Below are 12,160 nucleotides of genomic sequence, written 5' to 3'. Positions count from 1 at the left end.
ACTTCAATCGGACATTCCGTTGGCATGTTATGACGGTCTAAAGTTTGCATTTATCGACATTTCAAAAAAGTAAAATACTGAAAAGAAAGCCTTTTAAAGGTTTGAGGTTTGTAGTTGCCATTGTTTTACCTTAAAAACACTTGCATTCCATGATTTTTATATTGTTTCTTTTTTTTAATATTATTTCTTTAAAATATGTGTAAATAGACATCTGAAATCTGAAAATCAAAAAAAAAAAAAATTACCCCATTTGCGTTTTTTGCATTTTTCTCCACTTTGGCCTGTGCCCAGTTCAATCTCATTTTGCCAGTATGCCTCACAGATTGGTTTAAGAAAAATAAAGCTGACTTTGTGGATTTCTTTCAATGACGTTTACAGGGCACAATGCAGCTGTGAACACCGTCCACTGGAGCCACGACGGCCAATGGCTGCTCACGGCCGCCGATGACAAGACCGCCCGCATCTGGTCCAAGTCTGCCTCGGACCCGGTCCTCACCCTGAGTCACATTGACCGCAGCGTCGGCGCAACGGATGCGGAAAAGCTGAGAACCGCTGATAAGGTGAGATCCGTGCCATAAACATGCCCACTACATGCTCCAGGGGGAGCAAGGGGTGCTGGTGTACATTTGAGCCCGTAGTGTTGTCTTTGCCGCTGACAATGATCAGTCAAGTAGCCAGGGGGTAGCTCTTGGGAAATGACCGTCATCGCAATACGTGCTTCCTTTCTCATGTTTTCCCTAAGCCCAAGACCTAGACCTCTTACCAAAGCTTGCAGAGGATTAAAGTGTGGAGAAATTCCTCCTGGTTGGTTCCCTGGTCCCAAACGTTGCTGACATTGATGTTTATTGTCACTGTAAAAAGGAAAAGAAGTTTTTCGATAGAAATGGTAATTTCCTGAGTGTGTCAATCATGAACACCCTCAAACAACCTTCGAGTTATCATTATTATTATTATTATTATTAATCATTTCTGGTAATGAAACCAAGGATTCCTCAAAAGCGCCCTAGGCACTGTAGCTCGCAAGCCTGAAGAAACCTGTGGAGAGAAGACAATGAGAAGAAGTTACAGTTTTAGAGGTGGGAGGAAAAGCCCAGAAGAATATTCTGGGGAAAACCCACGGAATCAGGCAGGGACTGAAAACCCAATCCACATATTGGCCCAGGCGGGATTCGAACCCGGGTCACAGCGGTGGAAGGCGAGGAAAGTACCGCTACGCCAACCTGACTCCCCTTGCATTTCAAAGATTGAAAGAGGAGGTAAACTGGGTTGAGAGTAACTTCTCAAGACTTTTTTCAGAAAATTATTTGTTTCACCAACACTTCATCAACGGTAGTTCATCATCTTTGGTGGTCTACTATAGGCAGGCCCTCATACATGAATTACAGATAAACATTATAAACCCCTCCATGCTACTCGGTTTTGGGCCATCCTCTTCATCTCCACGTAACTCCCTCTCTTAATCCCATCAAGTAATTCTTTTCTTCTTCCTCTTGCCTCTTCTCCTTGATTCATCCTTCTTTGGGTGTCTAAAAAAACGTAGCTGTCAATCCATAAATATTAAAATACTAGCACTCTCTTTTTGCAAAACTTATCTATAGACTCTGAAGGTGTAGTAAATACTCTACACAATGGTCTTTATCCCATCTCATTTGGACACCCCAGTCCAGAGATACAGCCAATTAAATGAAAGGACTTGAATTCCAAGTTGGGCCACTTGGTAACTAATGAAAGGCATTCAAATACCAAGAAGGTGAAAAAAAGTGTCTGTACCAGCTTTGCCGTAACGTTTCAACAAAATGTCCAAATCACACAGAACAAAAATCCTGTCAAGGTAAAGAAACACTCTATCATCTCATGGTAAATACAAAAAAAAAACGATTTAGTTTCCTCATAAAAGAAATGTTGTTTGAGCGCTAACTTTGTTTTGTTTTGGAGACAACCTGTAAGACATCCTTCAGTAGACTGTTCCCTCTCAAAATGTGTCAGATTCACTTCTTCTGTCTTTCTTCAATAACCTGTAGTACACTTCTTTTTAAATTGTGCTCTTTCTGGAACGTCAGCATTGATAATTCTCTCTTTCCATTTTATATGATGGAATTTGCGTCGGTGAGATATAAATTTGAAACTGCGTTTTGCTCTTGGCTGAAGTATTTTATAAACATTATATTCTCAGTATACCGAGGGTTTGCGAGGAAAAATTCACAATTTTACTCGGGTGCGACTCGAACCCACGATGATCTCTCTGTCCAGCTGATCATCATCCAAACCCACGTCTTAAACAGACACAAGGTCTGTCTCCTATTTCCTCAACGTCAGTGTCCCCGACACTGTTAACAACTTGTAAATGTTAACTCAACAGTGGTTTTGTTTTGTGAAAGATGGCAATATTTAGGCAGTGTTTCTGTTCAGCCACCTTTTTTTAACTACTCAAAGATTCAACAAACCTACAGAGAGCCAGCCCCTAAGTGAACCACAAATCTAGGGAGCTTTACAAAAGGTCAGTGGCTAATGGCTACCCCTACCAACCTTACATGTCTGCAGCGTCTGAAAGCTGCTTTTGATATTTCCTAATTTCCAAGCGTACGGACTGCTCTCCCACACAGGGGAGCAACAGAGTCTTTGCCAAGGAAGTCAAAGCGGCGAGGTTCTACTACGTTGATAAGTTCCTGCTGCTCGCCTCCGGGGGCGCTCTCTACCTGCACAAGTTCGTCTTGGATACCTCAGTGGACGACATTAAAAGGTGATTCATGGATTGGTTTATAAGCCAGTTGATGCTGTTCTGATTGATTAAGGAGCATGTGTATGAAGGGTGGGTGTCGAGGGTAGTAAATAGATCTGATCGTAAATAACATCACTGCTTATTATGCCTTCGGGACTTTGTCGGATTGAACTTCCTTTTTATTTTTATGTCTGCGCCTTACGGATGAAACTCATTAGGGAATTGTTAATGCACGAAACTTAGCCCGAGGTTGCGTGGTTCATTGGTTTAAATGTTGGGGCTAATTCTTGAGGTTCCTGCTCAGACTGAAGTAACTTGTAGCAGTTGTGGTCGTCATTGTAGCACTCGTATTCCAAGCGGAGAAATGTTTAAAGAACATGTTGACTGCCGGGAGATATCTGCATCATTATTTAGTTCTAAGAAACTTCATGTATATTAATATGAAAAATCACATTTATTTCTGGTATTAAGTAATACAAATATTACTTGTTGGAGCTGTCTTTTTTCACGCACCCTTTTTCTAGACCCGCGTCTTCCATTTGTCTAAAAGTCATCGTTAGGGTTACCAACAAATGACGCAACAGGGAGGATTTTTGGTTTATTGGTGTATTGGTTTGGACTTAAAGTGATACATCTTTATTTTAAAAGTAATCATCTATTTGATATCTTATTCCTATTTATGATGTTGTGAATCTTGTTATTTATATTCCTCGGTTTCTACGAATTTTTTCGGATCTATGGACGTTGATTTCCGAGGGTACACGATACCCCCTTTTTCCCACCTAAGTAGTGTACCAGATGCTTTTTTTCCCTTCTAGCCCACTCTATTTTTTTGTGTTTTTTCAGTAATACTTCATAAGTATGAAAAGCCATTGAATTAAATTCTTGGGAATAGCACAGATATACTAGCTTTAACTCCTTAATTTAAGGAATAATTTGCCTGAGATGGAATAAAGGGAATATACAACATTTGGTTTTGCTGTAATTTTCACAAATCATTGTGGATGGATTATGGGGTCAGTATTTTATTGCAAATATTGTTACACTGACTTGTTTAAAGTTTTGTGTTTGAGATACTGGAAAAACCATTGACAAAATCATGATCTTGTAGTCTGGTTCCCTGACCTCACTTCAGATGAAATGGAACAATTTATAGACGTCTGGGAATTGTCAGGGAACCAGTCTAGCTGGCTTGTACCCGTTCACAGATGTGTAACCGATTGCAAACAAAATGTGGGCTAACTAAATTTGGTAAATTGGGGGCACTATTTGGGGAAAAAAAATCCTTTTTTTTTTTTTGCAACGATCGTGAACGATGTTCAGCCGACCATCTTTGGATATTGTTTCACAAGTTCAACCTTTTTTGAAAATGTCAGCACAACAGTATGCCATGATTTTACAGGATGCTTTAGACTGTCATTCACTAACAGTCCAGTAAGGTATTTCATAATAATTTTGGTTGGTTTTTTTTTTTTTTGATGTTTGCAAATGTTGCATATTGCCTTTAAAACAGTCAGTAAGCTTTGACATTCAAACCAGTAGATCTGCTGTTTGTCTCTGCCAGTTGCCATTTTGAGCAAATATATTTGCTTTTTGTAGGTAAAATGTTAAAGATCAGCGTCCTCCCCTCCAAACAACCCCCAAAACTTCTGATAAAAGCAAGCTGACTAACCGTCCTGTGTTTCCCGGGACAGGATTTCAACATTATGTCCCACCGTCCCCGTAGTTTTGTTAAAAGCCTATTTTTGTCCTGTTGTTTTAGTCAGCTGTTTCCTATTTTTTCTGATTCGTCTGTCATCACGTGTGAACAAGTTGAAGTTACGTGACCGTGAAGATGCTCCAATGGCTGATCAGTCACTTGAAAATATTTTCAATTCTTTTGCGAAGTCATCTCGTACGTTACACTGAACACGTGCTAGCATGCACTACTGTTTTAGTCAGTGTGTCCATTTTTATTTGTTTCAATTCTTTGGCTTATATTATTTTTTTTCTGGCAATAAAACTTAAGCCCTAAGCACTGTAGAAAGAAGACAATGTGAAGAAATGACAGTTTTAGAGGTGGGAGGGAAACCCCAAAGTATTTCTAGGGAAAACCTAAGTCGAATAGGGACTGAAAACCCAATCTGCACGGATGTGGGCAGGAATCGAACCTGGGTCACAGAGGTGGAAGGCAAAGAAAGAACCATTATGCCAACATGACTCCCCTGAAATGAAGGGGTTCTTAAAAACCTTCAAAAATGCACAAACACTGTAGCTGGAAGCTTAAACAAAAACACCATAACTGGAGAACACAGAAGAGATGGTAGAAATATTCAGTTTAGAGGTGGGAGGAAAACCCTCAGAAGAGAAACAATCCTGGGAAACCCTTGGAATCATTCCGAGGGTCCGAAGACCCAATCCACATGTCAATCTGGATGGGAACAGAACCCGGATCGCAGAGGATGAAAACGAGGAAAGTACTACAGAACAAACCGACTCATTTTTTTCTTGAAACAAGAACAGTGATTGTCATTTGCAACACTCTGTTTACGTCATTTCTGTCGATTGTATAATTTTTCACATGGAGTTTCATATTTCTGCGTCCTAGTGGACTTGGTGTCTATTTAGCTGGTTAAGATTTGTGAATTTTATTCTTACAAAAAAAAATTGAAAACAGTATGGGCTTCGTGCGCCAACAAAAGAGGGCGCCCTTTTACCTAGCATCGACGTCCCATGGGCGGGACACATACATTTCGCTGGTTGACGTGCGCACCGTTCCCTGTGTGTGACGCACGTACACCAGGGGATTTGTACTATGCACATGTAGTTACCGTGCTTCACGGCAAAATATTGCAGTCAGGCAAGATGGCGTCGGTCGGTCACCCCCAACTGTACTTCCTTTGCCGGTGAGGGGGTACTTGTGAACGGAGCGGATAGTTTAAAGGCACATGGGATTAACCACAAAGTTCCCAAAATCTGTTGGTGGCCAACAAGTTGTTAATAATATTCTGATGCTACTCAGGATCGGATGGTCGAGCCACTAGCATTTTTATTTTAATGTAATCTTAGTGTTTAAGTTTCAAGAATGAGCCACATGATACTTCACAGTATTGGATGTTGTTGGTTAAAAAAATGCTTCGTAGCAAAACTATCCAGAAAGTGTCAGTTTTTGTTATCAGGATTATTGAACATATTGTGTTGTAGGTATGGATGGTAATGATTCCATTTATATTTCCTTTCTTCTGAAATAACAGGTACCAGAGTAACTCCCGCTACAAATTAGTCAAGTCCTTCCAACTAGAGCAAGCCCAGCAAATCACAGCATTGTCTGCTGTCAATGGATTCCACTCCTGTATCCTTTTTAGAAAGAACTGGTTTAACCAGATGTTGTACTTTTTCCTACTTCGATCCGAATATGCCAAACCCAGCTTAAGTAGCCCAGCCCCAGCTCAAATAAACCCAACCTATCCCACATAAACCTAGCCTTTAGTCAAAGCGCGCGTGTCTACCTGGACGCGTGGCGCCCCAGATTCTGGCACGAAAAAAGACCACGAGCGCCTTTACCATCTCGTGGAGCTAATCATTATGCATTTTTTCAAGTACATATGAATAATATGAATCATGCACGTTGCGGATATATATGAACCAATCACCACGAACATGCCATTTTGGAGGTGATGACGCGTGCGCGCACCCCCGAGGGCGCGCACCACACGCGTTCTTATTAAAAACAAGACGCGCATGCATTCACAACATGTCATGCATTATTCATGTCTACCAAATCGGTAGACAAATGTAAAGAAAAACATAAGCGTTCTCTGCGAGATGGTAAAGGCCCTCGCGGCTTCGCCACTCGTGCTAGTCTTTTTACGTGCCAACATCCAGGGTATGTCAAGTGTCCGGGTAAGCGTGTGAGACTTGACTAAAGGCTAACATAAACCCAACTCGACCCAACACAACCCATCCCAACCCAACAAACCCAACCAACCCAGCCCAACAAACCCAACCCAACCCAGCCGAACCGATCCCAACCCAACCCAACCCTCCCAGCCTGCTCAACCCACCCAACCCAGCCCACCTAACCCACTCACCCTGTACATTATGCTAAGTCAATATATCTTGAGCTTACCCACAGACTTGTTCACACAGTCGTGAATTTCTGTAAGCCCGAGGACAATGCTTTGTGTTTCCTTTTGTCCTTGTAATATAACACTCTCCCATAGACTAAGCACATAACTGTACGATCAAGGACCGTTTTCAACAAAAGACCCAACGCTCACGGACTGAAAGGATCTGTTGTTCTCCCTTTGTGTGTCTGTCCTCTATCGTAAAGCCATACATGTACATCCAACCCAAAACACAACTCAAAAACCTAAGACCAACTAAAGTGAATCTTTATCAAATCACATACACCAACAAAAAGTACATTTTGAGATGAAACTTAATAACTTTCTAAAGCTGTTCTTTCCATCAAACTTCCACAATCCTACACAGAAAGTGGGTATTGCGCCCTCTATTGACAGTGTCTTGGTAAAGTTGGAATGCACAATACTGTTTCAGTATTACAAAAAAGGAGTTGTAAATGGCAATTACGGTTAATATTTTATTCTGCTGAAGGTTATAAAATGTGGAACTACGGTTTTCCATCCAAAAGTGCGACAATTTGTATATTGACCTTCAAGGTATAAAAAGGCAAGGAGATTTACTGATATAAGTTTTTTTTTTTCTTTTTGTATTTTTTTTCTACTCTAATGGGGTTCATAATCACCTTGGCTATTTCTAATGTTTCTCCACCATTAAACCCCCAAAAAATCTGACTAAATTACTCAAGATTTCTGTCAACACCCACAGTGAGCGGCAAGTTGGGGCCAAATGATCGATTAGTGAATCAGCATGATTTGATATTTCCGGTTTAGATTTCGATGGATGTGTATTTAGCGATCGGCTGGTGAGGGGGGGGGGGGGGGGGCTGTTACCTGCAAAGTTGGTGTCCCAAGGGTCCTGTTGGATCGGCACAGGCATTTCCACCAATTAGTCTCTCAAGTCTCGTTATGTGAGTGGTCAGCGCTTGTTGGAAGTTCATGACCTCATTGGGGAGACACGGTTCAGAGAAGTAGTTTCGTTGTGATGCTCCCTATCTATCTACAGCAGGACTGAACCAATCACGACCGCTGTCAAATCACCAAAGAATGATTCATTACACATTTAGGTCAAGTAAAATAGTGTCCCATCTGGGATTTTTAAACAAAAAAAGGAAAAAGTGGCCTATCAGTTTGACCAAGATTGCAGATTTTCCAAGATGGCGGATTGATTTTTTTCCATTTTCTTGACCCTGTTGCCGATACTTTTATGCCCCAGTAACTGTCACCCTTTCTACCAGAATTTGAAATTGCATACAATTTTGCTGAAAACAAATAAAATGACAAAATATATTGAGAATTTATGATTAAAACAAAAAAAGAGGGGGAAAAAAGGGAGGCAGGGGCAAGCAACTGGTTTATTATTTTTTTTAATTGGCCATAGGGCGAAGCCTGCTGTTCTTTGTGTTTAAGTCTTAAGTGTGCGTGTTTATGGGGTAAATAGAGGACACACACGTGCAACATCATCGATGAATTGAGGACAGGAACCAAATTGAGGACTCCTCAGTTAGAAAATGTGTACAAAACCAATGAGAGCTGTTGCAAAAAAGTTAAGAGTATAAACAAAGGAAAAGGGAAGAGGAACAATAGAAATCCTCGATTTACACCATAAACAAATCTGGGTGGGTTTGTACATGTATGGCTTTACGATAGAGGACAGACACACAAAGGGAGAGCAAAAGATCGTTTCAGTCCTCGAGCGTTTGGTCTTTTGTTGAAAACGGTCTCCTAATGTACGGTTATGTGCTTATCTATGGGATAGTGTTATATTACAGGGACAAAGGGAAACACAAAGCATTGTCCTCGGGCGTATAGAAAATCACGACTGTATGCTCTGTCAACAGTCCAAACACAATCGTTTTGGATTAAAAACAAAATGATCTGATTGTTCTGCTCTGTCCAAATGGTACTCTGAATCACTTTTACATCCTTCTCCTTTGCATGCTCGTCAAATGGTCTTCTTTCTATAACTAACTACCATTGCTGAGACCATGAAGAACCGGTGTTGATATGACAACCTTAATTCCTCACGTCTTACAATGATAAAAAGCATGTTATACTTCACTTGTGTGTAATTGGATAAAATGACAAATTCTTTTCCCAAATGACTGCCAATTTTTTGTTGGAGTCAGGCCGTGTTAGACGGGTAAGACTTATATTTAAATGTCATCGCACTTCCAAAGTGGGGGATAAAATGCAATTAGACGAAGGTGGGTTGTCTTGAAGATTTGCCAAAGTGCTAACTGCTCTGAACACATTTAACACATGTGGCTAGAGGTTTCTTTGCAAATTGGTCGCAGTCTAATGTCAACACAGTGTGTTATCTTCCTCAAACAGACACTGCTTTTACTGAATGTGTTCTGTCAGTGCATGAAAATCTGTATCCTGCAGAAAAACCACTTAAGACCATTTTGAGATTATTGATAACAGTATGGACGCACGAAATGTCGCACATTAGCCGCAGGTTTTTTATTCATGATGATGTGCGTCGAAAATAGAAACAGCCGATATGTGAACACTGAGCTCAACAGATCCCCTGCAGTTAATTTTGCACAAACTGGTCAGTGAACTTTATCTAGTGAGTCATGAAATTGGCATATATCATGACTGAACTAATGCATCCATCTTTGAGAAAAGGAAAGGTCATTTGGAAATGGGTCATCACGCAGTTCACTGGTCCAATTCGAACCTATTAAACCCAATAAAATGTGAACCTCGAACCTCCAGAATACTATATCAATGCTCTAGCTACCAACTGAGTTATCCAGTCCAAATTTTGTCATGTCTGTGATCATGCGGATTAAGACAGAAGCCATAAACTATTATGTGCCATAAGGTTATGGATTCAGCCCAAAGCTACTATGCTAGCAACATACATGCAGTAACAAATTTGAAGACCACCTATCCAGTGCCGTTCTCTGACAGAGGGTGGGTGGCATCCAACTTGGTCGTACGTTTCCAGGATTGGCGATCTTTGGCACGTCGCACAGTTGTGTGGATGCTGAGTCCGGTTTAGTCTTTGGTGTTGTCTTCCCATGTTGCTTTGGGTCGGCCTCTCGATGTTTTCCCCTCCACTTTGTCTTCTTGGATTGTTGCTCCTAACTCCCCAGCACTTCCCCTGTCCAGAAATGGGTTATCACGCAGTTCACTGGTCCAATTCGACCTATTAAACCCTATCTTGTTGAATCCTGCATAGAACCAGAGCTCTAGATGTCATCTAACAGATCACAAGTTTTAAGTTTGAAAAAGCCATAGACATCCCGTTTGTTGACGTCTGCAAAACAGATTCTTAACTTCCCTAGTAGGTCGTTAGCAGTACTGTTTTCAGGAAAAAGGTGGCAAAATTCAAGGGAAAACAGCCAGACAAGTGGACGCCCGTTGACAACGCTTGACTGCACTTTGGTTTGTGTAAATATCAAGATGTACTGGACTGTGAAGGGGCTTGTGTTTTGTCGGTACGTCTTACTTAAAACCACGAATGAATTCCTGTCGGAAAATCTAATGAGCAGGCATGCAACTTTTCCTCGGATCTGCTGATTTCCTCGTTTTTTTTACTTCTCATGAATGCCATTACAAATTGAAAAACACTGTACAAAGTCTTGTGTGATTTGGGGTTTCCTCGTTTTTCGGAATTCCCAGTTACATGCCTGAATGAGATATGTCAAGGGGTAGGGGGAGGGTTGTCGGAATGGCTGTCAGAATGGCTCAGTGATGCCTTCCTCATGTTCCTTTTTTTGGCCCTGGTTCAAATATTAACGTGGTCAACTGCGTTTTATTTTGTTAGTTCAGTTCTTCCCAGTAACGAAACCTAACCTATAGAATAGATGTTTGCAAGGCAAGCATCTATTATATGCAAAACAACACTGCATCTTGACGTCGATATTCTGACCATTCAGCGAGCACCTTCTATAGTGTCTTCGGCAACCCATGGTACGACAAAAACATGGCAGCTATTGACCAATAACAGCTTTGGCCAAATTTCTGCTCTAAATGATGTCACAACTTCTAAAGGCCACTCCGACTGGCTGGCTTGTGGGGTCGCATAAAATTTGCATGCACGAATATATCGGACGTTTGTAGTGTGGCTCTGCACATGTAAACGTCTGATCCTCAGACTAAACGAAACTGAGGATTTCTCAAAAGTGCGCAGGCACCGTAGCTCAGAAGCTTGAAGGAACCTAAACAGAGAAAACGATGAAGAAATTGTTTAGTTGAAGAGGTTAAAGGATAACCCGGAATTGCACGCAGGGAAAACTAAAGCAACCAGGCAGGGACTGAAACTCAGTGGATGAGTGGCTGGTTACCAATAGCTGCAAGCATCTTAAGTACAGCAGGGAGCCAGGACAGAGAAGTTCAGTTATTTATTAGATGGAATTTGCGTCGGGGAGATGTACATTTTATCTTTCATTTTGCCCAACTTTTTTTCGCAAACCCTTGGACAACACTGAGTATCCTGTTTTTACAAAAATACATCAGTGAAGGACAAACCCCCATTTAAGAAGTTTAGTTATGAATTTACATTTACATCATGAATTATGCAGTGCCTGAATAAATCCGCGCCATCTGATTGATGGGTCATTGATCACATGTCATTGAAGTATTCGTCCCAACCCCCAAAGTCCCGGCCGCATCTCAAAAATAAAACTTCTATTCCATGGTAAAGGGTAGGGGAAGGGTTGTCAGAATGTGCCATGACTCTCAGCTTCGCCTCGTTGAATGGAACATTCATCTGTCACCTAATGAAATTATTCTTACCATTGCACTCATAAACATTCATTACTTGTATAATAACCACTAGTCAATCAACAATAGAGTTTATTCTTAGTGTATCACAGGGGTCTTTGAAGAACCATTGTCTTCTCAACCAAAATATATTCCAGTTACACAGATTGGAAAAAAGATTAAATCCTGGAAAATCATAATTCAGACACTGTGCTAATTTGGCCACCTTTGCCACAGATACCAAGTTATAGCCTTGACCATCACAACTACAGATATTGTCATGTGTGCAGGATCAGACAAGTCCTTGGAATTTTTCGACATGAACGTTGGTAGAAGCATCCGGACCGTTCCCACTGCCCACTCCAGGCCCGCTCACTGTATTTGCCAAAATGAGGTAATACAACCTGTTACTTTTCCCACATTTTTCTCGATTATGAATAAACTCAATGATTTGTGACCCAATGGAACAAAGTGAGTCTGAAGTCGTCGGATCTTGTTTTGAGCTTGTACAGACCCTAAAAAGGCATATAGGATCATTTGCATTTCATGCATTTTTGTTCGTTTCCAATAATAACACTTCTCAACATCCAAAGAATGTTCA

The 12,160-nt window shown here is 41.0% G+C and overlaps 1 protein-coding gene across 2 annotated transcripts in view; it reads left to right on the top strand.

Moving 5' to 3' along the window:
- The window catches only part of LOC119745656 (WD repeat-containing protein 27-like), a 53,418-nt gene that overhangs the window by 26,026 nt on the left and 15,232 nt on the right, over positions 1–12,160 (top strand). Inside the window, exons 17-20 of one of the 2 annotated variants that reach the window (XM_038222177.1) lie at positions 379–560; positions 2,580–2,740; positions 5,953–6,050; positions 11,832–11,953. In XM_038222177.1, the coding sequence (XP_038078105.1) occupies positions 379–560; positions 2,580–2,740; positions 5,953–6,050; positions 11,832–11,953 (563 nt within the window). The remainder of the gene's footprint in view (positions 1–378; positions 561–2,579; positions 2,741–5,952; positions 6,051–11,831; positions 11,954–12,160) is intronic. The other variant, XM_038222178.1, reaches the window with a different exon arrangement.

Source organism: Patiria miniata, unplaced genomic scaffold (assembly GCF_015706575.1).
Source record: "Patiria miniata isolate m_02_andy unplaced genomic scaffold, ASM1570657v1 HiC_scaffold_7, whole genome shotgun sequence".
Lineage (NCBI taxonomy): Eukaryota > Metazoa > Echinodermata > Asteroidea > Valvatida > Asterinidae > Patiria > Patiria miniata.
The sequence above is the reverse complement of the archived record's forward strand: the minus strand, read 5'-3'. Positions and strand labels throughout refer to the sequence as shown.